Source organism: Micromesistius poutassou, assembly GCF_964030765.1.
Source record: "Micromesistius poutassou genome assembly, chromosome: 10".
Lineage (NCBI taxonomy): Eukaryota > Metazoa > Chordata > Actinopteri > Gadiformes > Gadidae > Micromesistius > Micromesistius poutassou.
The window spans coordinates 18,960,866-18,988,177 of record NC_140280.1 but is presented as its reverse complement, the minus strand read 5'-3'; the positions used below and the strand labels follow the sequence as shown (position 1 = coordinate 18,988,177).

The 27,312-nt window shown below is 46.6% G+C and overlaps 1 protein-coding gene across 2 annotated transcripts; it reads right to left on the bottom strand.

Moving 5' to 3' along the window:
- Positions 1-5,228: 5,228 nt before the first annotated feature.
- ltn1 (listerin E3 ubiquitin protein ligase 1) lies at positions 5,229-26,928 on the bottom strand. Of its 2 annotated transcripts, XM_084474692.1 has the most exons (32): positions 26,787-26,928; positions 26,392-26,598; positions 26,198-26,296; positions 25,871-26,101; positions 25,709-25,761; positions 25,436-25,616; positions 24,838-25,011; positions 24,118-24,308; positions 23,789-23,936; positions 23,430-23,687; positions 23,015-23,323; positions 22,512-22,733; positions 21,088-21,129; positions 20,783-20,972; positions 19,404-19,643; positions 19,061-19,214; positions 17,127-17,277; positions 16,690-16,897; positions 16,365-16,518; positions 15,888-16,001; positions 15,567-15,694; positions 15,136-15,271; positions 14,834-14,978; positions 14,286-14,502; positions 13,540-13,777; positions 12,360-12,437; positions 11,436-11,622; positions 10,133-10,298; positions 7,754-7,974; positions 7,040-7,234; positions 6,481-6,648; positions 5,229-6,122 (listed from the first exon to the last, which is right to left on the bottom strand). In XM_084474692.1, exons 1-32 carry the CDS (start codon positions 26,826-26,828, stop codon positions 6,060-6,062), a joined length of 5,310 nt encoding a protein of 1,769 aa, XP_084330818.1. In that variant the 5' UTR covers positions 26,829-26,928; the 3' UTR covers positions 5,229-6,059. The 2 variants fall into 2 exon arrangements, with proteins under 2 accessions (XP_084330818.1, XP_084330819.1); XM_084474693.1 differs by lacking the exons at positions 5,229-6,122; positions 6,481-6,648; positions 7,040-7,234 and adding an exon at positions 7,284-7,325.
- Between the last annotated feature and the right edge of the window lie 384 nt (positions 26,929-27,312).

Sequence of the window (27,312 nt, the reverse complement as noted above, 5' to 3'; positions counted from 1 at the left end):
TACTATGCTAATGACCAACCAACTTTTCTTTATACTATAATCACCAGCAAACCAGCAAACCATGAACGAGCTGGCTATAATCTAATGACCAGCCAACCATAAACAAGCTGGCTATATACTTTCCTAATGTCAAGTCGATTACTAACAAGCCCTCTGACAACCATGAATCCCATACCAGCCATCGTGAAACTAACTTTCTATATTGTTCTTAAAGTAAGAGAGAGTTAGAGCGTGAGAGAGACGGAGAGAAAGAGAGGAAGAGAGAGAGAGAGAGAAAGAGGAAGTGAAGTAAAAGAGAGCCGAGAAGTGAGAAGTGTTGCTTGAGAGAGACTAGGGCCATAGAGTGAGTTGTTCTCAGGTTTGGCCTCTGATGACACGTCTTTGGCCCAGGGCAGCCAGAATACCTCTAGTACTCTTCTATCCATCTTTCATCCCCTGCTACCTGTTCCACTTCTCCATTGTCCACCCTTTCCTCCATCTTATCATGTTTTTCTGTGTGTGTGTGTGTGTGTGTGTGTGTGTGTGTGTGTGCGTGCCTGCGTGCGTGCATGTTTGTGTGTGCGTGTGTGTGCATGCGTGTGTGTGTGTGTGTGTGATGGCTCTTCATTGTAAGTATATTGCATCCTGGAGCCCGGCTGTATTCTGACAGCCCTGACCTTGTTAGACCAGAGAGAGGCTCCACAGCACGGCCAGAGTTTCAGGATCCCGCCTTGAAGATGGATGTGCATAAACACATCATCTTCCAGAACGCAGCATCAGGACCACAGCATACCGACAGCAGCCTGCCAACTTCCTGCCATCTTCTTCCCCATCTCCCTTCTAATCTGTTGCGGTGCTTCCAAGAAAAACTTTATTCTTCACAGCTCATCTCTCAAACACACCTTGATTCTTACACTTCACTGTTTTTTCTTTGAAAATAAAAGCTAGAGCATTACCATATCCCATCATGCTTCAGGATGCTGGTCAATGAAGCATATTATTATTAAATTACGGATTAAATGTCACTGTAATTGCCAATTAGGATTTACCAAAGTATGTCAAACTTTCACTTTAAAAAAAATGGTGTCAACTTTTATATAAATGTATCTGTTGAGTAAGTATTTTCCAATTATTACAATTGTGTCATTGACTTCCACCATTACAGTGAAATGCAACTGTTTGAAGCGTGCCGCTATCCTCATCGTTTCCATGTGAACATTGACCTCACGTCTTACAGCGTTGACTAATGGAAACCATTGGGTGGGAGGTGACAGGTTAAAAGCTTTTGGTTTGAGCTATGTGTATTTTCCCTGTGCAGCCCTTCTATAGGCCCAGTGTATGTTAAATGTCTTATTCCACCTCAGCCTGATGTGTAACAATGCTCCAAGCCTGGCTATGAAAACACCATTTCTCACACGCCGCAGCCGTTTTAGAGAGAACAGTGAATCAAACGTAGCTGAAGGCTAAAAAGAGGCCATTTTAGCTTCTATATGGAGCTCCTCCACAGAATATGAACGCGCCCGTAGGTCGGTCTGAAACCTGAGGGAAACAAAGAGGTCTGGAAGAAAGAATGGAAGAAAGATAGATGAATGAGTAACCTCTTTATTCAGCGAATACATAGTAATCACCTCTTCTTAATCATAACCGGAACAGCCATCTCTATTCCCTGGCCACATGCTTGTTTGTATGTCAAATTCCCCATTACTTTTCTCAGAAAAGGGGCCTTGAGCTATTTTTTACACCTACTTCATCACAATAATCACCTTGATTACAGGATGGTGACAAAGGTCAGAGGATGGATGCGTATTTGCAGATGCGTAAGTGCAGATAAATTGTTGGAACGGGACAACTTTGAACTTCTTCAGGAAAGGACAAGGGTCGTTCCCTTCACACATTAAAGTCTCCCAATTAAATACAACAACCACAACACAGGTACCACGGCAACGTTGTGTGTGTTGTTGTGCTGACCAGGTTAAAGCCGAAGTTGGCTTTGAAGTCCCCCCCTGTACAATACCGTCCAATACATTACACCGAGATCAATAATCATGTCTACAGTTGATGAAATTCACAATAGAAAAATGAAAAAAGAATTGATCAGTAAAGTCTATGGAGCTCAATGTGATCAGGAAAATAGCTGTCAGTCTCGGGTCGGTGTGATGGACGTGCTTGATGAATTCTCAAGATTACATTCAGATTCCGGCATCGATTAAAAGTCGTTTGCAATCGTAGAACCCTTCGTGACGTGCACACGGGGATGGCGACTGGGAGAAGGCTGAAAGAAAGAAAGAAACACTTGCAGAGACATGTGACCACCAGGATGAGATAGATCAGTTATATTGAATGAACAGATTCATTACAATGGATTCGACACACACATCAACGGCAATAGAGACGTGTGCATTCTAATGGAAACACACACACACACACACACACACACACAGAAACAGAAACAAGTGTAGCCTACCTAAGCATAAACTGACTGACTAATGCAAACACACACACACGCACTCACACGCACACGCACACACACACATACGGAAACAGAAACAAGTGTAGCCTACCTAACCATAAACTGACTGACTAATGCAAACACACACACACACACACACACACACACACACACACACACACACACACACACACAGAAACAGAAACAAGTGTAGCCTACCTAAGCATAAACTGACTGACTAATGCAAACACACACACACACACGCACACACACACACATACGGAAACAGAAACAAGTGTAGCCTACCTAACCATAAACTGACTGACTAATGCAAACACACACACACGCACACACACACACACACACACACACACAGAAACAGAAACAAGTGTAGCCTACCTAAGCATAAACTGACTGACTAATGCAAACACACACACACACACACACGCACTCACACGCACACGCACACACATACGGAAACAGAAACAAGTGTAGCCTACCTAACCATAAACTGACTGACTAATGCAAACACACACACACACACACGCACTCACACACACACACACACACACACACACACACACACAGAAACAGAAACAAGTGTAGCCTACCTAAGCATAAACTGACTGACTAATGCAAACACACACACACACACACACGCACACACACACACACACGCACACGAAACCGAGACGAACGGTAACTGTAGGCCTCACTAAAGCTCCGCCAATAAGAATACACGACAGAGCCCCCCCCAGCACATGAAGCTGCCACCGTCGACGTGTTGACTGCTAATGAGGAGCGTAAAGCAGGAGGAGAACGGCGGTTCAGGTGGGTGGGAGTGGTACGGCTAACAGAGAGAACATCACCGCAGGCCATCCCAGCACTGAGGACGGAGACACCAGATGAATCACACCCCTGCTCGCTGCACCACTCGCACCTCCTCTCTAACGCTGGCTCTCTCGCTCTCGATATATATATACATTAACATTAACATCACCCTCCCTCTTTCTTGCTCTGCAGATACCTGCCAATAGAACTGTAATTGTTTTTTTAACGTCTACACTGTTACCCAAGCACTTTTTATTCATCAGGCAACTGAATTATTACAGTTACATTTAGCTTTTTGCTCATCCTTATCGGTGTCACATGACTTTGTCGCTTTGGTTGAAATGTAGCATCAAGGTACTTGGCCTATCGATTGATCTAGACCTTCCAAACGTGATTAGGCAAATACAACAATGTATTTAATGTCATTATCTGCTCTTTCCCTATTGGCATCTTTTATATTTCATTTTATGTTGTATTTGCAACCACATTATATAAATGTATGTCTATATGGGGAGTTGGTGATCTTCTTAGCTTCTTAACTCTTATTAAACTCATAAACTCATGTCCTCATACAACTTTTTTGTATCATGTTTTTTTCACCCAATGCATTATCTATATTTCGGATGAATTGAATTTATCTGATAAACATGATCATGATCTAGTTAAGGCAATGCAAGCTATTTATCTGCACAACTATCAACCCCGCTTTTCCTTTCGAGGACAACACTGCCACCTATTGGTGTAATCCAAACTACATAATCACAAAGAGTATTTATTATTTATCATGAGTACTAGTCGTAGTGCTATTTAAGCAGATGTCCATGCGTACACGGCTGTATTTATATGAGGAACGATTTCTGCATGTTTACGCCTGGAGTGGAAATCCATAACAATTAAAAAGGTCAAGGGAAGACCATGATTGATATTAGGTACAAATATTGATCATCTTTGAAGAGTGCATAAACAAACACAGACACACACACACACATGCATGCGCACAAGCATAGGCTTGGGTGAACTTTATCATCATTAAAAGGCATAAATTCATTGATTGTGGTTAATCCGTCATCATTTATTTCAGAGAAACTACATTGATGAGAGAGCAGCCATTACGGAGATAAATTATTCAAAATGGACCCAAGATGAATAGCTGCCACTGCTACCACATTGCAGGCTAATTAAAGTATTTCCTCAGCAACGAGGAGCTAACAGCAGTAGTTATCACCCAACTCCATTTCCCCGCAGGTTCATATAAATGCCAAGGTCTCATAGGTGATGTCATCATCAGCCTCCGAATGGTTAGTTGTAGTTGGTCATATGGTCCAATAAAGCTTCATTGTGTGTGTGTGTGTGTGTGTGTGTGTGTGTGTGTGTGTGTGTGTGTGTGTGTGTGTGTGTGTGTGTGTGTGTGTGTGTGTGTGTGTGTGTGTGTGTGTGTGTGTGTGTGTATAGTGAAAATTCTGCAAAGGTTGAATACGTTACTAATCAGCACTTAAACCCAGCATGGAAGACACACAAAATAAGAAATACCCCTTAAATGTTTGCCTTTCAAAAATTCCCAACTTGAGGGCAGCTGTCTGACTTTACTTTTTTAAAGACCATTGTCTGACGGTCCCTTGGGTGGCAATGGGCTGTCAGTTGATTCTACTGGCATGAGGCCGTCATTCACCCAGCAGGGTAGGGAGTGCAGCAAACGTGTGTGTTAAAAAGAAGTGTGGATTGGGTTCTCTAGTGAATCCAGGGAGCCAGATCGTTGCATCAGTGTTTATGCAGTCTGGATGCTGCACCGTCCAGTAAACAACATTAGTATGCACTTTAATAAAAGTAGGCTATATCGTGTAGGCAGGGAAGCCATCTAGTGTACAAAGCATGTATATTTTTTGTTGTAACCAAACATGAATGAAGATGAATCAAAAAAATCCTTGTTTTTGTTTTATAGCCACGTTATTAACTAATTAAATTTCAATCACAAGATTCAATCTGTTTTTATTTACATTTCAGCATCATTTACAAACATGATGAGCTATAATGCAAGCAAATACGAGTTGTGAACATATATTCATATTTCTTAAGTATTGGATGAGGTGTTCGACCCTGCCTTATACTTTACAAGGTTAACCCACAGACACTCCTAAATATTAGGAAATAATCATAAAAGCTAATTGTATGGAATATTTTTGAATAATAAATTTTCAAGTCCAGCAACACACTGTCAGATCAAATTTCCAAACTAAAATCTATTTTTATATGGTTAAAAAATACCAGGCAATTGATTTTTTTTGTTTGAATCACAAAGAGGCCATTTTGACAGGATTGTACAACAGCGATACAAATGAGCAGTGACTCTATATTTTCACCTAATTCACTGGAAAGGAATGAACAACACAAGATGTCAATCAACAAGGACTCGGCTGAGGCTAAAGTTAAGTTATATTTATACCAAGACCGTTGTTTTAATACCTGAAGGCAGATGCTTTATACTGTACCTTGGAGCAGGTTAAGCTGCACAGTTGCAGCCAGGCAAAGACTTCAGGGACTCACCTTACCATCAAGGCAACACTGACCGCCAGTCAATGCTGCCATCACGTGTGAGAGCTACGGTTATTATTACAACATTGTTATTAGACGTTGATTACAGCTTTTAGCCAGATACCTCATGACGACACGGTGGTGAAAGTAGGGGTTCTGTTGTCCAGACCGGGCCGATGTCTCCGTATGCTTCCTCCAATGTCTCTCAGTGCCACACGCACCAGTGCACAGCTGGGTCAGTGTTTTTTAAAAAACCTCGGAGGATCGCTGGCTAGAAGAAGGTTTCCCTGCACAGCGGACAGGTGGACTTGTTGCTGGAGGTGAACCACTTGTACTGTAGCGAGGAGAAGAGACAAATGGAAAAGAATATAGAAACAATGCCTTAAAAGGAAAGACTATAATAATATAACCGGCTACTCTGTAACGAGATGCACATTTATTGTGCGACGAATAAAGAGTCGTGCACATTTTGTAGTGTAACGACATTAGAAAGTGTTTTTGTGATATTTGAATGTGTCATTTTATGATGTAATAAAATTTGCTTAACGGCGTTTTACGATGTAATTGCATTTATGGAGTGTCCTTTTATGATGAAAAGTAATTAGCGTAATGTAACTCTGGTGTAATGTAATCAGATAATGTCATTTTATGAGATCATTGCATTAGTGTAATGTAACTCTGTGTATTCTCACCAGGCAGGCGGAGTGGAACTTCTTCTTGCAGGTGCGGCAGGCCTTCTTGGGCAGGGAGTAGTTGGAGCCGTGGATGACGGAGAAGCAGATCATGCAGTCCTCCACGCCCTCGAACCTCTTGTCCACGTTGTTCTTCCACAGCGCCAGGCCCTCCATGATGCTGCCGTTCTATAGACACACAACGTGTTCAATATATACAATATAACATTAATACATGAATATATTAAAACACACAGAGCCAGGCCCTCCATGATGCTGCCGTTCTATAGACACACAACGTGTTCAGTATATACAATATAACATTAATACATGAATATATTAAAACACACAGAGCCAGGGCCTTCATGATGCTGCCGTTCTATAGACACACAACGTGTTCAATATATACAATATAACATTAATACATGAATATATACATACATTCATATACATGAATATAAATATATAAGTACACACAAAGCTGTGCGTGCGTGCGTGCGTGCGTGCGTGCGTGCGTGCGTGCGTGCGTGCGTGCGTGCGTGCGTGCGTGCGTGCGTGCGTGCGTGCGTGCGCTACACACCTGGTGAGTGAGGTAGGTGCTGAGCTGCAGCATCCAGTTCCTCCACTGCTGCACGGCCACGCCCACCCGGCGCCCGCTCTCCACCGTGATGGACCCCAGCGGGTGGTTCTGGGGCAGCTGGATCACCAGCTCGATGAAGATGTCGTCCACCGAGTAGGTGGCGATCACCTCCCGCGCGGCCGAGCGCGCCTTCACCTGGGGGTCCGGTGTGGAGGGGTGGGGAGGGGGACCGGGGGGGGGGGGGGCACAGTGGTCAGGACGGTCTAGTGGTGGCTGGAGGGTTGGACTGCTGCTAGCAGAAAGGTTCTGGGTTCAGTGTCCAGTGTCCTCCAGACTGCCTGTGGGTATCTTTGAGGATAACGTCTAACCCCGGCCTGCTCCTGAATGATCCGTCTCTGGATTTACTGCACTGTCTCTTTTTATTGGGACTCAGTGACTGACTAAGTACTTGGTTTTAATGTCCGTCTTATTTCAACTAAAAACAGACTTTTTTTTTCAATTTGTTTTTTTTCAGTACTTTTCTGATTCCAGTATAAAGTCCAAGCGGTCGGCTATCATGCTTAGAAATGCATCGTTAACGAAAGCTGTCCCAACATAATTCCCCTTCGTTTCCACGGTTTCAAAAGTGTACAGGCATTAGTTTAGCTTTTACTGTCTCATGGGCTTAATGCAACCGCCACGAGCTAAAATGCAAACTTTAAGAACGGTCCTCACCGTCATGCTGTCGAAGGTCTGCGTGCTGGCGTGCACCGAGGCGATCTCCTGCGCCGACAGCACGGGGCTGACGTGGCGCGTGCTGAAGCGCTCCACGGCCGTGCTGACCCGCTTCTCCTGGCTGTTCCACCACAGCCGCACCATGGCCGGCAGGTCCTGCACCGCGCTGTAGTACACGCCGCACGCCAGGTGGGGGAGCTCCCACTCAACGCCCGCCGTCTCTGCAAGGTGTGGTGGGGGGGGGGGGGGGGCAGGTAGGAACGGACAGCTTGTCATCACGGACGCGATCATTAAAAGGTGAGATATTATACCACGGTGTGAGTGTGATTAGCGGTTACAATCCGTTTTAAAAATGGGCCTCTTCAGACATCACAATTGGCGTGTCCACCTAGCTGTGTGCTGATCAGTCTACCAGCCTACGACTGTAGCAAACGTTGCTCATCTAGCCGTCATACATCTAGGTGGACACGCCCACTTTTCAAAACGGCTTATAACGGCTAATCACACTCACAGCTGGTGGTATAATATATCACCTTTAAAAGGCGAGGCCGGCTGGCCTGATCAGAAGATAGTGGCTACGTCGGGAAGTCTGACACGCGACGGTAAACTTCTCACTTTCTCGATCGCACAACAAGCGATACATGTGCATGACTTATTGCACTAGCAGTTCCACTGGGAAGATGGCAACAATGAAGAGGGATAAACACTGTGTGCTGTACTTACGGCACTGCCTATGGCCAGAGAATACACAGATACACACACATACTCATCAATAGAATACAGACATCCTCTGTACCGAAATTAACTTTTTGGCTCACCTACTAAGGGGACTGGTAGATGAAAGAAAACCACGGCCCGAATAATAAATTGCCTTTTTGTGTCACATATACACATTCGTTTCAGGCCATTTCATTGGAGATAATGTGTTATTATGTTGAAAATAAAATGAAAGAAGAGGCCAGAGCAGAATTTGGCTGCGAGTGATGATTAATATATTATTTCTGAAGTAATTTACAGTCTTGTACAGGCTATTTTAACCATGGTAAATGTAGGCCTACTTATTTATTTATTTACTACCTAACATTTCAATCTCCCCTCTCTTTCCCACAATAGTATTCTTCCATTAAAAAAATGTATTTGAGGAAATATGGAAGGAATATTAGTAGTATGGCATCCAATTCAGACTCTTCGATCTGGCAGCTCTTGAGGTACAAAGTTAACTGATGAATCCAATCAAATCGCATATTAATTCAGGAATCTTCATTTTACCTTAAATTCAAAATCTCTACTGATATCTCGCTAGTGGAAAAGCGTTTAGTACCCAGGTATAGTACATTTAAGGGTCCGGATATTTTTTGGGGATTATTCTAAATGATTAAGTTAACGAACAGGACTTGGTATGAAGTAGGGCAGCTCGCAGGAGGATGATCGTCCCACAACGGCAGCCGGAGTCGGTGGTCTTCCAACTCAAAGTCAGTCGAAGAAGGCACTACGTTTTGGTTCTAACAGATCCCCAACTGTGAGGTTAGGCATTGACGTTGTGTGTCCACCCCAACCCCCACCCCCCCCCCCCTTCATAAGAAATGAACTGGGAGTATAAACAGCATTTCTTTCCTGAAATGCAGCCAAGCTTTTGACCGCTTTGCACGTTCACCCATCCTATTCAACTCTTCTACGGTTAGCTAAATGCAGATTGGCAGGCAATTCAATTGAATTCAATAACTTCGTTAGGCAATCGAGGTATGCTCAGTGCACCAGTGATTCGATTGAAACGGCATGAATCTCGTCTCTCGAGATATAACGTTACGATATAGGACCTGCTAGACTCCAATATCGGTATCGATGAGCTCAGACCTGATTTTCGGGTTCGGAAATCGCCCCCCCCCCGCCCCCCCGGCTCCTCCTTTTATAGCACAGGGTCTCAATCGCCATCCCGACACATAACAGCTATTTTATGTACCATTAACCTTAGCAGTAGCTCTGCGGCGGGTGACAGTCGACAACATAAATAGTACTCTACAGTAAATAGGAGAGCTCGACACGGCCCGACCGCCTGGAGCGGTCAGGTGACACACAGTGTCCATGTGTACACCGTTCAGGGACAAGCATGAGTCATTTCCTCTGAGCCGCCATTGCCGGCTGTTTTATTACATGTCTTATTTTGTTCCAGACGTCCGCCTGCCGGTGTGGCACAGAGCCGTCCGGGAGTTACCCGGCAAACTGAACATCGACCCCGGCGTTTGCAGCTCGGCGGGTGTTCATCTCGGACCCTGTCGACGGCGCACGTCCAGAGAATACACACACACGTGTTCTACCGCGCCACAGAAATAATCCTAAATAATATAATAAACACAGAGTCCGCCTTCGGGCTGCACTCACTGTCCACGTCCAGAGAGAGGCTCTCTGTGAAGAAGGTCTTGGTGTCCTTGGTGTCGGCGCTCTGGCCCGGGTACACGGGGTTCTCGGGCATCATCTTGAAGAGGTGGATAAGGAGCTTGTGGAGGCTCTGGCTCCTCTTCAGGTACAGGGAGTACTGCACGCGCAGCTGGGGAACGGACACCAAAGTGGCGTTAATGCCTGAGCGTGCTCCTACCTCGGCGCAGGTGGAGCTGCAATGTTGGTAAGTAAAGGACACGCGCACGCGCACGCGCACACGCACACAAACGCACAGACACACACACTAGGGCTGTCAAAATTGATCAAAAATGACGTTTGAATATTCGCTCTAAAAAAAACACATTCAAACTATTCGGATATCTATATGCATTATCTATGCATTATGTCAATGACGCGCATTACGTCAATAACAGGACAAACTAATACGAGACATAACTAGTTGTATAGGTAGTTTATTTAAGTTTAAACATATTTGACAACATATTACCTACACAAAAATAAGTAAATTAACTAAGGGCCAAGACTGCAGACCTCGCTCTCGCTCGCTCTCTTTTTCTCTCTCTCTCTCGCTCCACCTCACTCTCTCTGCGCATACTTGTTTAAATAAACAACAACAATAAACAAATGCTGAGTGCTGATCAAGAGTTTTGTGCAAGCAATTTAAGGTCCAGACTCTTGTCCCAAACATGGCAGGCTTCATTCAGTGTTTTTCCACATTCAAATATTAATTTTCACCTTTGAATGTCTGCTTTTTAAAAACTATTCGAATATATATATATATTCAAATTTATAATATTCGTTGACAGCCCTAACACACACACACACACACACACACACACACACACACACACACACACACACACACACACACACACACACACACACACACACACACACACACACACACACACACACACACACACACACACGTTAAGGCAACGCCCCCACACCCCCCCCCCCCCCGCCGAAAGGCTCTGGGTTTGCAATCTATCTTGTGGACCCAGACGACAGGAGAATATAGTAAACGGTTCATATTCACAAAGTGTTTCACATACCGGGCCTCACATGTATCCATGCAGGCGGAAACCAGGCGACACCTTGCTCAAGGACACCCCCAGTGCTTCAGCCGCAAGCGCCGGGGATGGAAACCAGCTGTTTGGTAGCAGCAGGACTCTGAGCCGTTTGTATTTCACTGGCTGGGTGTTATCACCAGTTGTGAGTGTTGGGTGGGTGGGGGGGGGGGGGGGGAGGTGGGGGGGGGGGAAGAGGGTGTGGGCTGACTCACTTGCGATGGCGAGGCTTTGAAGAAGGAGAGGAGTAGCTTCCAGGACAGTAGGTAACCAAGGAAACAGGAGTACTCCACACTGAGGGGCTGCACCACCGCAAACTCCCCAACCTGGACCCCCGCCAGCACGCTCTCACACAGGTCCTCACACGCCGACAGCACCGCCATCAGAGACTCTGGGGGAGAGCTGATGCACACACACACACACAAGACACACACAAATATAGACACACGCACACAGACACAGACCCATAAATCCACATGCACAAATAAATATATTGCACACAGACACCCAAACACACAGACACACACACACACACACACACCCACCCACACACAGATTTTGACACACAGATCCACCCCCACAAACAAACACTGACATATATACAAAACAACAACAACAACAACAACAAAAAACACACAACTGTCAAAAACAAACACTTGAGGCTAGCGGAAGCTCCTCCTGTCTGCCTCTCAGCGCGGCCCCAGCCAGCGGATGCCTTTTCAAGCTCGGCCTGTCAGACGCCCTCAGGGCTGTCCTTAGCTTCCCTCCATCAGAGGCGTGCCCGTGTGTGTGTGTGTGCCCGTGTGTGTGTGTGTGCCCGTGTGTGTGTGCCCGTGTGTGTGTGTGTGTGCCCGTGTGTGTGTGTGCCCGTGTGTGTGTGCCCGCCCGTGTGTGTGTGCCCGTGTGTGTGTGTGTGTGCCCGTGTGTGTGTGTGCGTGCCCGTGTGTGTGTGTGTGTGTGTGTGCCCGTGTGTGTGTGCGTGCCCGTGTGTGTGTGTGCCCGTGTGTGTGTGCCCATGTGTGTGTGTGTGCCCGTGTGTGTGTGTGTGCCCGTGTGTGTGTGTGTGCCCGTGTGTGTGTGTGTGTGCCCGTGTGCGAGTTTTTTTTTGTCAAAACAAACTCCTTAGCGTCTTAACTCACAGGCTGGGCTCCTCTGCGTCCTCCTCCGTCTTGCTGCTCTCCCCCTCGCCGTCGCACTCTGGCAGCTGGCCCATTATCCTGTTGAGACGCCACAGGTGAGCCGAGGCAAAGACCCCCCCCCACCACCACCACCACCACCACAAGCCTGGCTGGACACACGGGAGCTTCCCACCGGCCCACCCCCACAGCATCCACCCTGGGGGTCTGGGGAGGCTAAGGCTTGAAACGATATCATAAACACCCGGGAATCACTGGGAGAGAGAGTGAGAGAGAGAGAGAGAGAGGGGGCGAGAGAGAGAGAGGGGGCGAGAGAGAGAATGGGGGTGAGAGAGAAGGAGGGCGAGAGAGAGATGGGGGGTGAGAGAGAAGGAGGGCGAGAGAGAAGGAGGGGGGCGAGAGAGAAGGAGGGCGAGAGAGAGATGGGGGGCGAGAGAGAAGGAGGGCGAGAGAGAGATGGGGGGCGAGAGAGAAGGAGGGCGAGAGAGCAAGCGATAGGATTATGTTGGGCGAGTGGTGGTCAAGTCAAGGTCCCTTTGGGAACTGAGCGCTGTATGCAGAAGTCTCGTTTCCTCCCAGAAATGCCTAAAATTGTTGACATTAATAAAAAAGCAATTTGATTGGTCAAAAAACCTTTAATTCTTTAGGATTAGAGTGTGATCCAACTGGGTCATACTTCTTTAAACATGGCTTTTATGGAATTTACCATAGATAAATAATGCAGGGTGGGAGGCTTTGAATGAGCATCTTTTATTCCCTTTTAAGTGTCACCGCCTCCAGCCAGGGAAGATGTGTGTGGTGGAGATTGGTGCTGACACAAACAAGATAAAGGGAAACTGCATACCGGGGGTTTGAGAAGGCAGCAGTTTAGTTTATCACTTTCTTTTTTCCATATTTTATAGAGATGTTATTTTAAAGATCTTACTGGTCACACACACACACACACACACACACACACACACACACACACACACACACACACACACACACACACACACACACACACACACACACACACACACACACACACACACACACACACACACACACACACACACACACGATCAAAAGGATTTCTTTCAACCATACATATACCTATATGGAGCAGTTTATCCCCATCCTGACAACCTGATTCTCAGAGAAAGGTGTCCCTAGGCTGGGTCTTCAAAAAGAGTGGACCTACTTCTCCAGGAGGAGGTAGACGGTGATCTGCAGTGGCCTGGCCTTGAACAGCAGCAGGGGACACAGGGTGTTCAGGAGGGTCTGTAGGGGCCCGGAAAGGTTGGTCTTTTGGTCCGCTATCAAGTTTGCCGGCAGGGAGTTCTTCAGCAGCTGCTGCACCGGAATGTAGGTTAGAGCCACGCCCACCGACTGCAGCACAGCCAATGGGAAGCGAGGGTCATCCGGCTCGGTGAAGGCGTCTGAGGAACAAGGGATGGGGAACAAACACTGGATGTTGGCCTGGATGTCAGGAACACGATGTGAACAGATGCAATGCAGATGACTCGGTCTCCTGAAAGAGGCAAGCAGTCTGCTGGACGGAGTTTGGGAGCTCTTCTTCTGAGACACACAATCGATCGCTTAACCGCCAGTACAATAAATCACAACAGAAAGAACAAAAAGCAGATTGAAAATCAACACAACTGAAGACACAGCCAATAACCTGCTAATAGTCCTGTGTTTCAACAAGATCTTAAACAACAAGCAGCATCTGAAACCAGCCGCATCTTGAGCCCGGGTGAATGCTTGCAGAAAAGCACAGCAGTAACGCAATGCCTCTATAATTTACAGTACATTGGGTATAACACACACACACACACACACACACACACACACACACACACACACACACACACACACACACACACACACACACACACACACACACACACACACACACACACACACACCACACACACACACACACACCTGTGATTTTGACGGGCAGGTGGAGCAGGAGGCTGTAGATCCCCTCGATGAAGAAGTCGCTCCACTCCGCCCTCAGTTCGGCGGGCAGACTGTCTGCGGCGGCGGTGGCGGGGGCCGCCGCAAAGAAGCGGCTCAGCGTCACGATCAGCGACGCGTTCTCGCACACAAACAGCTGCACCCAGGGGCTCCCCAGGCCGCTCACGTTCTCGCAGGCCGTCTGCCGAGGGGAAGCAGCGAGGCAGAGGCGTCGTGCGTCAAGCGCGTGACATAAACACGGGAAAACACTTTGTCGAAAGCTTTCCCGCCCGCCCCCCGCCCCCCCCCCTCAAAGAACGCCGGCTTAGATGCCGGTTTGGGATGCCGAGGGGAGACTCACTTCCCCTTGTTCGCCAGACATACCCGTCTAGGAAACGAGTGGGCTGGCGTTCACAAAGACCTGGAGTTCACTGCCGCGAAGAGCGCACGCCTTCGCGGCAGTGAAGGTGAAGCCCTTCGTTTGCGTCATGCGTTTTGCGAGTGGGAGTTGCGTCATCGTCGGGCTTGCGTACCTCGAGCCACGCGAGCATGCAGCAGAGCAGGAAGTCCCACTGGCTTCCGCTGAGCGCAGAGGGGGAGCTGGAGATCAGCCAGGACAGGAAACGCATCATTTCCACCGTCAGGATCAGCTGGTCTGCGGACGCCTTGGACAGATCACTGAGAGAGAGAGCGAGGGCGGTTTGTGTTATGTCGGTATGAGAATGTGTGAGTGTATTTGTGAATGCGAAGGTCGACCGGTGCTCAGAGTGGCTTGACTTGCTCTATTCCCCATTTAGGCTTTGAACAAAAGCTCTGCCCGAGGAGTTGTGGTTACCTGCTGAAGAGGAACCAGTCCTCCCGGCTGTTCCTCCACTCCATCATGGAGGCCAGGACCGCCTGCAAGACCTCGACCTGGACAGGGCTGTTCTCATGCAGACAGCATAGCAGCACCCCCAGACAGCCACACACGTCTGGAGAACAGAGATACAACACACACCTTGATCAGGGAGATGCCACACACATATTGATCATGGAGATACCACACACATCTGGATCATGAAGAAGATACCAAACACACATCTGGATTCAGGAGATGCCATACACATATTGATCATGGAGATACCACACACATCTGGATCAGAAATACCACATCTGGATCTCAAAAATGACATTCCTTATGCAATTCAGTGTCACACTTGTTTATATAGGGAGTGGTGGATGCGTATTCTCATGATAATGTTTATTTAGTGTTTTTGATGCCGTTACCATCGTTCTCTTGCCAGTTGATGATGCCGGCAGTGGCATGGGAACTGACAGACCTTCGTTCTTCTCTGGTCATGATGGGGCACAGAACCTGCAGCGTGCTCAGTTTGGCCCGAGACACCGGGAACCAACTGACAAATACAACGGCAGATTGATAGTAATGGCACCGGGCTACTGTTAGCATGAAGATAGGTAAATATCGAACTGTGATCAGAAGGTGATGTATTGTCGGCTGCTCCTACAATAAATCCATCCTGCTATGTTTGTGCAAGTAAGAAATTGGATATATAAAAATATATATATAAAACCGGATGATGGATTTACCTTGCCGGGTCTCCATATAGCTTCCTGACGTTGCCGATGCTGCTGGTTGCCACGGCGTCTATCTGGAGATACGTCTCCAGACATAACGACCACAAACCGCCTTCTGCAACTGACCTATGGAGCAGCGACGGCGTTCCAATCAAACACAGCAGACACGGCGAGACTTAAACCCAGAGCGCGCACAGACGAAAAAAAAAACAAGATCAGATTGTACAGTAGCTCCGTTGTTTGACAACAGAGATTGGATTTATTGATCGCCTCGTCCCCCCCGCCAGACTCCATTAATCCAGTGTTTTGGCCCCTCTAAATCACTCGCTGCTGTTATGAAGCCAGAGGCAGCCCAGATTCCGCGCAGCCAGGATGTCATTAAGATGAGATAAGAGGATGCTTTATCAACCGCCCCCCCCCCCCACCCCCTGCCTCTGAGGGAGGGAGACAGTGGGGGCTTTACAGTTGTCTGGAGGCCCCCCTCCTTACCTGCTGTACAGGGTCTCCAGCAGGTCCCTGACGGGGACCAGAGACCTGCAGCCCAACGAGCCCCAGTCCGTCAGCAGGCTGTGGTGCTGGGCCACCGTAGGGAGACTAAGATCCATCTCCACACACCACTGGACCGCGTACAGCAGCTCAGACACTGGGGGAGGGGGAAGAGGCAGCAAGACATACAAACAAAAAAACAAACACATGAGCGTTTATCAAGAATCGATGTCCCATCTAGCACTAAGGGGCGTAAATAATCTAGTGGCTTCAAAACAAAGGAGAAAAAAGGCTAGCTAAACTTGAGATCTTGGAAGTCTGGTCTAACCTGTGTATTTAAGGTCTGAGTATAAGGACCAGTCTGCCCTCTGCTGGTCTGTGGGAGACACTGCGGCCATCTGGATGACCCTCCCCAGCAGGGTGCAGGCACAGAGGTGAGCTGGCACCTGGGACGACAAGGTGGACTTCCACACATCCATGGAGGGGTAGTCACAGGTCATACGGAGACGACCCGACAGCAGAGGACTCTTCATCCACTAGGTAACAAAGAGGATTATGTGCAGCATAAGGAGGGGTTAATAACTTGGAAAATGATATAGTATAATATGACAACCGTGCAATACAGAATGGCAGTGTTAGGTGAGTGTGTTTTTTTCTTTGAGCATGAACAAAAAAAAGCTGCCAGTAGTGTTAGGCTGAACCTGGACAACCAATAGAGAAATTGAACAACATCGCACAGTGGGAGAACCTGATTGGACGGCTCACCTGAGGGGGCAAGGCCTGTCTGATGGAGGTCCACTCTTGCTGGCTTGGGGTCAGGAGGGAGAGGAAGTGGGGGAGGAGGGGGTTGTCCTGGCTACCAGCCGTGGTGAGGATCTCTACCACGCTCTGTACTGCAGAGACCAACACCTGCAAACTGGAGTGCAACAGGAGCAACGCTCAGTCGGATGCAGATTATGCAATTTAATAATTAAATAAATAAATAAAAGTGTATGACTTACTATGAATTATGATATTTATGGTAGTCTCAAACATTACTGTACACTTGATCTGTATAGTTTAGGGCTGTCCCCTAATAGTTGACCAAACGTTGGTCGATGAGAAGAGTCTCAGTCGAAGTTTTCATTGGAAAACTTCGAAGTCTTCATTTAGAAAAAAAAATATATATAATAATAATATATATTAGGGGTGTAACAATACACTCATTTGTACCGAAATTTTTCGGTATGGGTCTAACGGTTCGATGCATGTTTCATTTCGGTACGTACCGGAAAAAAAAAAAAATATCACGTTTTTATTGATTATCACACACTGACTGCCTTGTCTTGTCCTGATGTTTTGTGTTGAGGACCACAATGGAAATAAGTCCTGGACTTTGTGTCTTTTCATTTGTTTGATACAATTTCATAAATCTAATCAAATAAAAAAAAAGTTTAATAAAAAAACTAAAAACTGCTGTACTGAAAAACAAACCGAACCGTGACTTAAAAACTGAGGTACGTACCGAATCATGACTTTAGCGTATCGTTACACCCCTAATATATATATATATATACACAGTAAATATATATTTTTTTAACTCCATCAAATCATACTAATTATGATATTGACGGTGTCGGATCTGGCTGAGAGTTTATCTCCAGCTGAAGCTGCTCAGAGAGAGGATGGTGACAGCAGTACAGAGGAAAGTGAGCCCGGCCCTGCACCAAAGAAGAAAAGGGAAAAGCAGCAGGAGATATCCACGCTGATGGCTGCTGATGAAGAGGAGCAGACTGAAGGCTCCATTTTGGAAATAAATGTACAAGATGTTCAGTCTCCTGGCTGGTTGCTCTGACACATTCAGAACCAATACCGCTTTGCCATTAACAGGTGGCTCGCTTCGTGCGTGCGCTTGTAGATTTATTATTTTAAAGGCTCATTATTATGGTCTTTCTCAGCCCTGGAACTCAAACCATTTTGCTGATGCCCCCAAAAAAAATAATAATAATTATATCATAAACGTGCAACGACTGGTCGACTAATGGCTTGTACTAACGACTACTAGTCGACGAGCAAAATCTTTGGTCGGGGGCAGCCCTAGTATAGTTAGTATAGTTATTGTATTATAGCTTGTAATCATTAGAAATGAAAGAGGACGGAATGTCATTAATTATTGTACAAATGAACATTCATTCCCTCAATAGTTTTTTTAATTGATTAATGAATCATTTATTTTCTATGATTGTACTCCTAGTCCTCCCATGAAGAAATAAGTAGTTTTTTCTCAACCCTGGGGATTTAGAGAGAGGATATGTGGTCTTAATTTGAAGCTTTGTAATTGTGGTAATCCACAAATAAACAAGAACACTGAAACCACCCATGAAGACATATTTCAGCCCTATAATAATCAGAGGAGCTGATTAAATCAGAGAGTGGGAAGTGGGGGTGGAAAGACTGTGGTGGGCGAAGAGCCATTCACTGATTTGCTGAACCAGTTAACCAGTCCCCGGAGAAACACTAATAGATGCGAGCAAGAAGAAGAAGCAGAACAACAACAAGGGATATTTTTTTGGGCTAATTTGACAACAATATCCAAAACACGTTTCAAAAATGAAGAAATATCCCTCCCTGGGATGTCCCTACTCGGTCTATCTGCACAGTCGAAGCACCCTCCTTCCCCACCTGGGAAGGAGGTTAAGTGTCCGGTTAGAATGGGTTACCTCTTGATGTCCAGAGTGGCCGTGAGCAGCTGCCTCTTCACCCAGACTGCTGCGCTGCACAGGAAGCCACTCTCTTGGAACTGGTCCCCAGAGTGCTGCATCAGAGCCTGGACACCGGCCACACACACAGCCCTGAGCTTGGATAAAACAGAGACTAGAGGGAGGGAGGGAGAGAGGGAGGGAGAGAGGGAGGGAGAGAGGGAGAGAGGGAGAGAGAGAGAGAGAGAGAGAAGGAAAAAAGGTCAGACATAGAGGCATCATTAATAACATCCAGCCACCTGTGTGTGCGTGTGCTTTGTAACAAGGCCGAGACGGGAATGTGTGCGCGTGTTTGCGTGCTCACCAGACAGGTGTGTGTTGCTGTGGTCCTGGGCAGTGATCTGGAAGGCGGTCAGCAGCAGCTCCTCAGCAGAGGCCAGGAGGAGGCAGTCTGTGACGGAGGAGTAGAAGGTGGAGGCCACGTCACAGATGAAGCAGATCAGGGGCTCCATGCCTCCCTGGTCGGCCTGAGCCTTGGTCTCGGACAGCGTGGCGTGCAGCTTCTCCAGGATCTTCTCCAGGTACACCTCCCCTATCAGCGGCTCTGTGCGGGAAAACAAACAACAAGGAGTGCGTTTTAAAACGGCACAAAGAAGCCCCCATGCAAGATGCGTGCAGATTCTCTCGTCAGATTCTCTCATCATGACGGTTGAGGCCTGAATCCAGACCAGGACTTTTAGTTGTGGACATGGTGAGATAGGGGGCTCTCCTCTCTGGATCGCCCCCTGCCCTGGTGAAGGAGCGACCCTCTGTCACACGTTTCGGATTGAACCTTTGTCTGTGTGCAACCGGAAAGACAACTCTACGAAGGGGACATCTGCACAGGTATCTCAGGAAGGGATGGTCTTGCAGTAGATAATGAACATTGCATTGTGGTACAGAGCTACATCACCACCAGGTGTGGGCCCTACTGTCTCCATCTACAAGTTGTTCCTTGCAAGTCATACATTTATTGTGTTCTGCCCTATTAACAGTGTAATATCATCAATGGCAGCAACCGTTTTGACCAGTTGAAGATACAAACGGAAGATGGGTAATAAACACAGACTTGCTTGCTTCTCGGGCGCTAAACATAGGAAGCAGGAGACCTAATGCTCTCTGGACTCTCCCTTCATCCTGTCATGTTCAACGTATTGTATGTGTTATAAATAGGGATGTGAACGACTCAGTATTTTGTGAGTCGACGTATCGGAGGCATGAGTCGACAAATCGATTTATTCATTTTTCTGGCCCCGCGGCTGCAGTGGTTGCAGAACTCAAAAGGATCAAAGGCCTGTCATATTTCAAAGGCTGCGTTCAGGAGCATAGCAATAATGCATTTTTCAGTCTCTCTGGCATTGAGCGGGTCTACAGGATCGCACTCTGCACAATCCAGTCAGTAAAAAAGTGAACGGCCACGGTCACGTACGACTCCTTAGTTTATATATATATATTAAAAAAAACGATTTTCCGATTTTTCTATTTTTAGAGTCGACTTGAGCACAGGTCAAGAATCGATCGTTGAGTCGACACATTTTTAACATCCCTGGTTGTAAATAGAGATTAAGGATATAATAAGCAACTCTGGGGTCTGCATGAATACTTTGAATATGAATTTAACCAAGTATACAGAGTTTTCTAATCTACTTTTCTTGCATGCCACTGTAGTGACATTTAGTAAAGAGAGAAGGAGCAATAGCTTACCATTGTCGTGCTGCTGAGACAGAACCAGGCTGATGAGAGTCCAGCTGTGGGTGTTTTCTTTGGACGACGAAGCGGCAGGGCCTCGCCCCGTGTTGCACAGCTCCTCGGCCAATCCGAGGAGCCGCTCACCCAAAACTGAACCTTTCAACCAATCACGGCAGCTCTTGAGGGTCTCAGGGCCTTCATTCGCCTGATGAGTAACAGAAAATACTTCAAATTAAAATGTTATCCAAGCATATGTACAAGTTAAATTATACAAAACACATCTAAAGCCAAAGACAAGGATCGGTAAAATTGTCACTTACTTTTTGTATAATATGCAAGAGAATTCCCCAGGGCAGAGGCATCTGTGTAGAGAGGGAGCAGTGTTGTTGATTTAGGTAAAAAGCAATACTTAAAGCCCTGGGGGGTATTCCATCAACCAAGCTAAACGCAAAGCCGGGCTTATTTTGCTTAGCCTGGCTTCTTTCAGCTAGGGTTGCGTTCCATTAATGTGGCTTAAGAGAATCTCCGCTAAGTAACCATGGCAACTTATCCGACCAAACAACCATCAAGCTAAACGTAAAGCCGGGCTTCTTTCAGCTAGAGTTGCGTTCCATGAACGTCACTTAAGGGAATCTCCGCTAAGTAACCATGACAATTTATCCGACCAAACTAACCTGGTCGGGAGCAGGTTAACTGTCAGGCTAACTTGAGTGGTGTTTCAGAGAAATCCATCTGTCAGCAACAATTGTACCATCAGAAGGTTCCGCCAAGAGTAGTCCTCACAATTTTGTCATAAATGTACATATATGAAGTACAAACAGCGTATATTTTCACTAAGGGTCTAAGATTAAATGATGCAAAGGAAATAATTCAATGAATTGCTATCTATTATTACTGTGGCTATTTGTTCAACACATTTTTACACAAATCGATGTATTATCGCGTCATCAGTAATCAGCGGCTGGGTGAATGGTCTAGCATTTGCCCTGTGATACTTGCGACCCGAGTTCGCATCTAGACTAATGCGTAGTATTCTTGGCGTTGGCTTCATTTTGTAATTCCCTTTATTAATTTGATTAATTCCCTAATTAAGAATATTCAAAGAAATGGAAAATAAATGGCATGAAAAGTTATTTGATTTCTCTTGTAATCCTTCCTGTATTACTATTACTTGCGTGGGGTTAGAACCCCGGACGACCGGGTGCAAGTCCGACACGTTAACTCGAGACTATCTCCCTGCTTTTAAATCCATGGTCAATAATAAATTAAAATATGTTACGCTTAATACTACTTATGCATTCAACAGATCTCCGATTTTTGTGCCAGGCAGCCTCCCTGTTTCTATTAATGGTTACGGTGTTCCCTTTTTGAGTTATTATATGCGTGTACTCCTCATAGACCTCCACAAGCAGCTTCTGTTCGCCGCTGGAAAAGACCCCGCTCTGTCCTTTTCGGACATTTGATCCATGATTCGACATTCACGGTTCTGGGCTGGTTACATATCTCGTGAACGCGCGTAATCCACGATAACGTGAGCCTGGTTTGAACTAACCTGAGCAAGGCGCGGCTGAACTGCGTTGATGGAACGGCTTTAGCCTCAAGTGGAAGTTGGCGCTACTTCTAACCGGGCTTAATCAACTAAGCGCCGCTTTCGTTAGCGACTTTGATGGAATACCCCCCTGGTCTGTCACAAAAAGGTCCTTTGGCGACATGTAGTCATCAGTGGTCCAAGGGCCTGCGTTACCATGGTGATGTGGTTGAGGATGCGGGTGGTCTCCTGGGGGCTGCAGCAGTGCAGGGAGCTGAAGATCATGTCCACCAGGTGGTCACTTTGGCTCCGCCCCTCCTCCGACAGCCATGCCACCACCCGCTCCAGCAGGAAACGCATTGCCGTGTTTTTCAAACCCACCAGCGGGGGGCTCTGTTCGGCACTCTGCTTTTCTTCACACTCTGACTCCATCAGATTCTGGTGGGAAACGACAAGACGTTCAGGGGAGACCAACACTTCACTGTAAATAGAATGGATTAGAAGAAGATCTACCCAAACTCAATTTGGAGTGTGCCTTGTCTGTCTGAACCGTTCTATCCAGCATGGAACAAATTGTTCATACACTTTTTAGGTCATTTTTAAAACAAAACAAAACAATGCACATTCAAACTACACCTAGAGATAAACCCGTTTTAAGTGGACACGGTGGTGCAATAACAAGCTAAAAATGCAATAAAAAAAAAAGACAGGGGACTCACGGTGAAGACCCTGGGCGTGTGGAAGGAGCGCAGGAGGAGGGAGAGGAAGACGAGGTGCCTCTCCGACTGCTTCTCGTTCACGTACACCAGACACAACTGGGCCAGCTGGCACACCACCTCCTCCAGGCGCTCGCTCTGTAGCGACCCCACCGCCCTCTTCTGCTGGGCGTCTCCCTCTGAAGGCTCATCCTGACCACCTCGCTCCGCCCCGTTCCTATCCGTGTCTCCGGGCTCCGAGAGGCAGATTTTGACCGATTTCTTCTTGTGGCCCTGCTTCCGTCCCGTCACCTTGTCGGGGTAGCGCATCACCTGAACGAACGCAACGCCACACGTCAAGTTTCAATTACTTTTGAGGGATTTTACCTCAAAAGATCTGAGGGATAGAAAAGCCCTTTGTGCCACACCCACTGCTCACCTGTAGCAGGGTAGCCACACCCTCAAGAGCCTTTTGATCTGCCTCTTCAGTGTCAACGAACCCGACCAGCAGATGACCAATCCCCTCCCAAAAGTCTCCCAGGAGAGTTTGAAATATATCTGCCCCTTCTTTGGAGCCATCCCCACCATGAAGACCCGCCCTCTTCTCCCAGGAAATCAGCATTTCCGTAACCAAGAGGAAGAGGGGGCCATTCTGCAGAGATGGGTTCCCGACGGCACTTTCCAACAGCGGCAGAAGCTAATGGGAGAAAAGCATAATATTGTGTCAGATTATAGGACGCATTTTATTTAATAGTAACTAATGAGAAACAGACATCGAGTGCTGCCGTGTGATCCTACCTGCTGGGAAATGAGCATCTGTTGTATTTTCCTCTGCTCTTCCCCTTCTTCGGTGTGTTGCATAACGCTGAACCTCATGCACTCCACCACGGCAGTGACGATAGCGGCGCTCTCTGTTGGACTGCTCAAAGCCCGCTCAGCAGACAAACTGACAGAAACAGAGAGCGAAAGACCTCAATAACACAGTTTATCTCCCATTTCAAATGCGCACAAAAATGAAGCAGAAAACTACAATCAAGGCAATTTATCAAATTGGAGTACCCTAAGGCCTGTCATGATAATTATGTTATAGACTTATCGCAAATAAATGTTATGCACATATAACTCACCCCTGGATGAGCGAGGTGAAGAAGGTGGTGTAGAAGTCTAGGGCTGGTTCTGTGACCTCCTGGGGCAGTCTGCTGATTAGGGGCATCAGGTTTGGGTGGAGGGCTTTGGCCATGCCCCCGCCCCCATCCCTCATTAGAGCCCACAGTTTTGGTAAGAAGCCCTTCCGGGCATTTACATGTGTCCAGCAATCCTGAAACAAGAACCGAGAATACAGACTGAGGTCTATTTCTATAACATGCAAAAAATAATCAAAAAATGTATTTGCATCCTACACTTAAACCACATCTTCACCTACACCAACGATGACTTTGCAAATCTTTTTTTGAATCGTTTTCTCATCACGATACGGACAAATCTCATTATCGATGTACCACTGTCTGGGTTATGTAAATTTGCAGGGTGTTTGTTGAGTTATATACACTAAATGGGAGGTGAAATTTAACATTGCACATAAGATGAAGGACACATTCCTCTGAACAAACCTTAAATTATACACTACATGTATTTAGCATCTTCGATAACAAGGGTTTTTTTGGCACGTACAATAGGAGAAAATCACTTAGAAATACTCAAAATATAAACCACAGGACAGGAAGGAGGGAGCGCAGCAATGTTAAACTTATGACGTTCAACATAACATTTACTGGAAAAAGTGTTTGACATTGATAATAAATGGAAGAATGTAACAACAACCTCCACACAAACAAGTGTGTACTCACGGGGGTTGTGGTGACCACGTGGAGGACGGCCTCCCAGAGGGGGGGCAGGACCACCGGGTCGGTATCGTCGATGCTGAGCAGCACAGCGGCCGAGGCCCGCGCCGCCTCCTTGTGCACCAGGCCAGGGGTGTACTGACACAGAGCGGACACCACCTCGGACAACGCCCCCCGGACCTGCAGACGCATGAAGCCATCAAATCACGCATCATCAGCCCCGAAGAGGGGTCAGGCTACGACTGCTACGTTAAAATAAAACTGCATTCTGGGTACATTTGTGACGACTACTTGCCATAGCTCAGCCAGCCAAGTTAGATTCTTTCTTTTTTTTTTTAAGTAAAGTTTGAGAGGATAGTTTGGCTAGCCTGTCTGAATCCCCGTCAGAAACGTTTGTGTTCAATTCCCAATTTCCCGGCCTGAGCAGTTAGATAGTAGGAATAAAATAAATCACTAAAAAGTACCAAAATACTATCATATATATTATATCATATGTAATATATTCAAATAGGTCATAAAAACAGAACATGTTTCCCAAATCCCAGAGGATCAAATGAATCGAGCACATTGTTACAACAGAGAAGTGATGTTTTGCTGCAGTTACCTGTGGTGTTTTATGTTTGCTGTACTTCCAGAATTTTGCAGAGCTGATGAGCTGCGTCAGTCTGTCTTCCAGAAGGTTCCGGTCGCTGTCCGGCAGCAGGTGCAGCAGCTTCTTCACTCCGAGGAGAGAGCTGGTCAACATGCGGATGTACTTAGTCTCCCTCTCCTCCTCTGGGACACTCCTAGGGGGGATTAAAGGTTAGACCTCGACTGCCTCAGTACACACTGTGGACCCCACACATGGACATCATGGACTGTTCAACCAAAAACTTACTTTGGGTCACTCAAGGTGTCTGCCGTTTCTTTCAACAAAGTATCTTGGAGTACCTAGGACAGAACAACAAAGCCAATATTTTAGAACACCTGGGCAAATAGTAATAATATGCCAGCAATCCTTAATATGATTGATGACGCGGGTATTTGTGATATCACTCACATTGAGGATCTCGTCCCTGCAGAAACTCAGGGCCTCTGTCTGTTTGCTGGGTGGGAAAGCAGCCGTGAAGGCCAGGCAGGCGGCTGAGGCTGCAGGAACATAGGTGTCACACTGGGCCATCAGCCAGTGGCCCATTAGACTCTTCAGGAAGGGGGCAAGGCTGCGACGCACTTTGAGGACCAACTGCTCGAAGGCCTGTTGGGTGGCCTCTCTCACGCGCCGATCATGGTCCTGGTGTTCCACGCACATCATTTAAACATCACATACCCACATGCCATAAGGATAAACAAATACATTTTGTAATCGTTAGCTTGAGATCAAACTCACCACTGATATCTTGCAATAAATCCTCGGCCAGTATGGGAGGACACCTTTCACCTCCTCGGCATCTCGCTCTTGACACATGGAACCAAACTCCTGGATCGCCTGAATAGAACATCAGTATTTTTTCCTTTAGTTACTATTCCAATGTTGACGGTCATGTAGTAACGCCAGACCACGTTTAACGAAAGACTGCTTGCCTTCAGCTTGGTGACCGTGTCCCTCTTCGACATCTTCCTGAGAACTAGACGAAAATCAGCGTCTACCAGGCTGTCTATCTCCTCAACTCCGTGGACTGCGGGGACATAACCCAGCTCTGACGTGACCGTGGAGCCGAAGCCAATGAACCCCGGTACGACGCCGCTCTCCCGGGCCAACAGCTCGGCAGCTCGGCCACTGCTAGACGGCTGGTGAAGCAGAAAGTTGTGTTTTAGTCGTTAGACTAACGTTACGTAGCCACGAACTTAAAATGAAAATCAAGGAGTACCGGTACAGTAAGTTAGGTTAAGAGTCAACAAAGCACATGCTGTAACATTACATCAACTAAGGGTTTCGTAGAATCGTTTAACACAATGTAAGAGTTACTAGTACGTACCCTAACGTTTCCTTTCGTTCGCTGTTTGTTCTTTCCCCCCATGATGTGTTTCTAATATAGAACTAAATTCATAAGTTGAATGAGATGAGAGTAGCTAGCTGACGAGCAGAGATAGCAGGCCTTGCGGAGACCACAACACGCCAACCCAGCACTCCAATCAGGTTCGCGGAAATGTCCACGGCTTCAAGTTATTAGTCACCAGGACCAAACACATGTTTGTTGAAATAACGTATACCGTTTGTATGGACCATAGACTTTATAAAATAGCCTTGTAAAGAACGGGTATTTTAGAGAATGAATTTAACGTGAATTGTTTTATGCTTAAAACACTCTTATTTCCTGAAAGGCCGTTCATTTACACTTTTACTTTGAAAGAAAAGAATCCTCGATCCTAAGTGACGTAGACTAACGGTGTTCCGGTACATTTTGTGTCATAAACTTCAGAGCGCTGATAAACTTTATCCACGTGACGGATGTGTTATAATAAGAATAGATATTATAAACATAAGCTCATGCTGCCACTGCA

Excerpts from the sequence above, each read along its gene's own strand:
- ltn1 (XM_084474692.1), bottom strand. The coding sequence starts at position 26,828 with ATGGGGGGAAAGAACAAACAGCGAACGAAAGGAAACGTTAGG. Across the intron at positions 25,617-25,708 it reads GACACCTTGAGTGACCCAAA|GAGTGTCCCAGAGGAGGAGA; the intron begins GTAAGTTTTTGG and ends AATCCCCCCTAG. Across the intron at positions 21,130-22,511 it reads TCCTCAACCACATCACCATG|ATGCCTCTGCCCTGGGGAAT; the intron begins GTAACGCAGGCC and ends CTCTCTACACAG.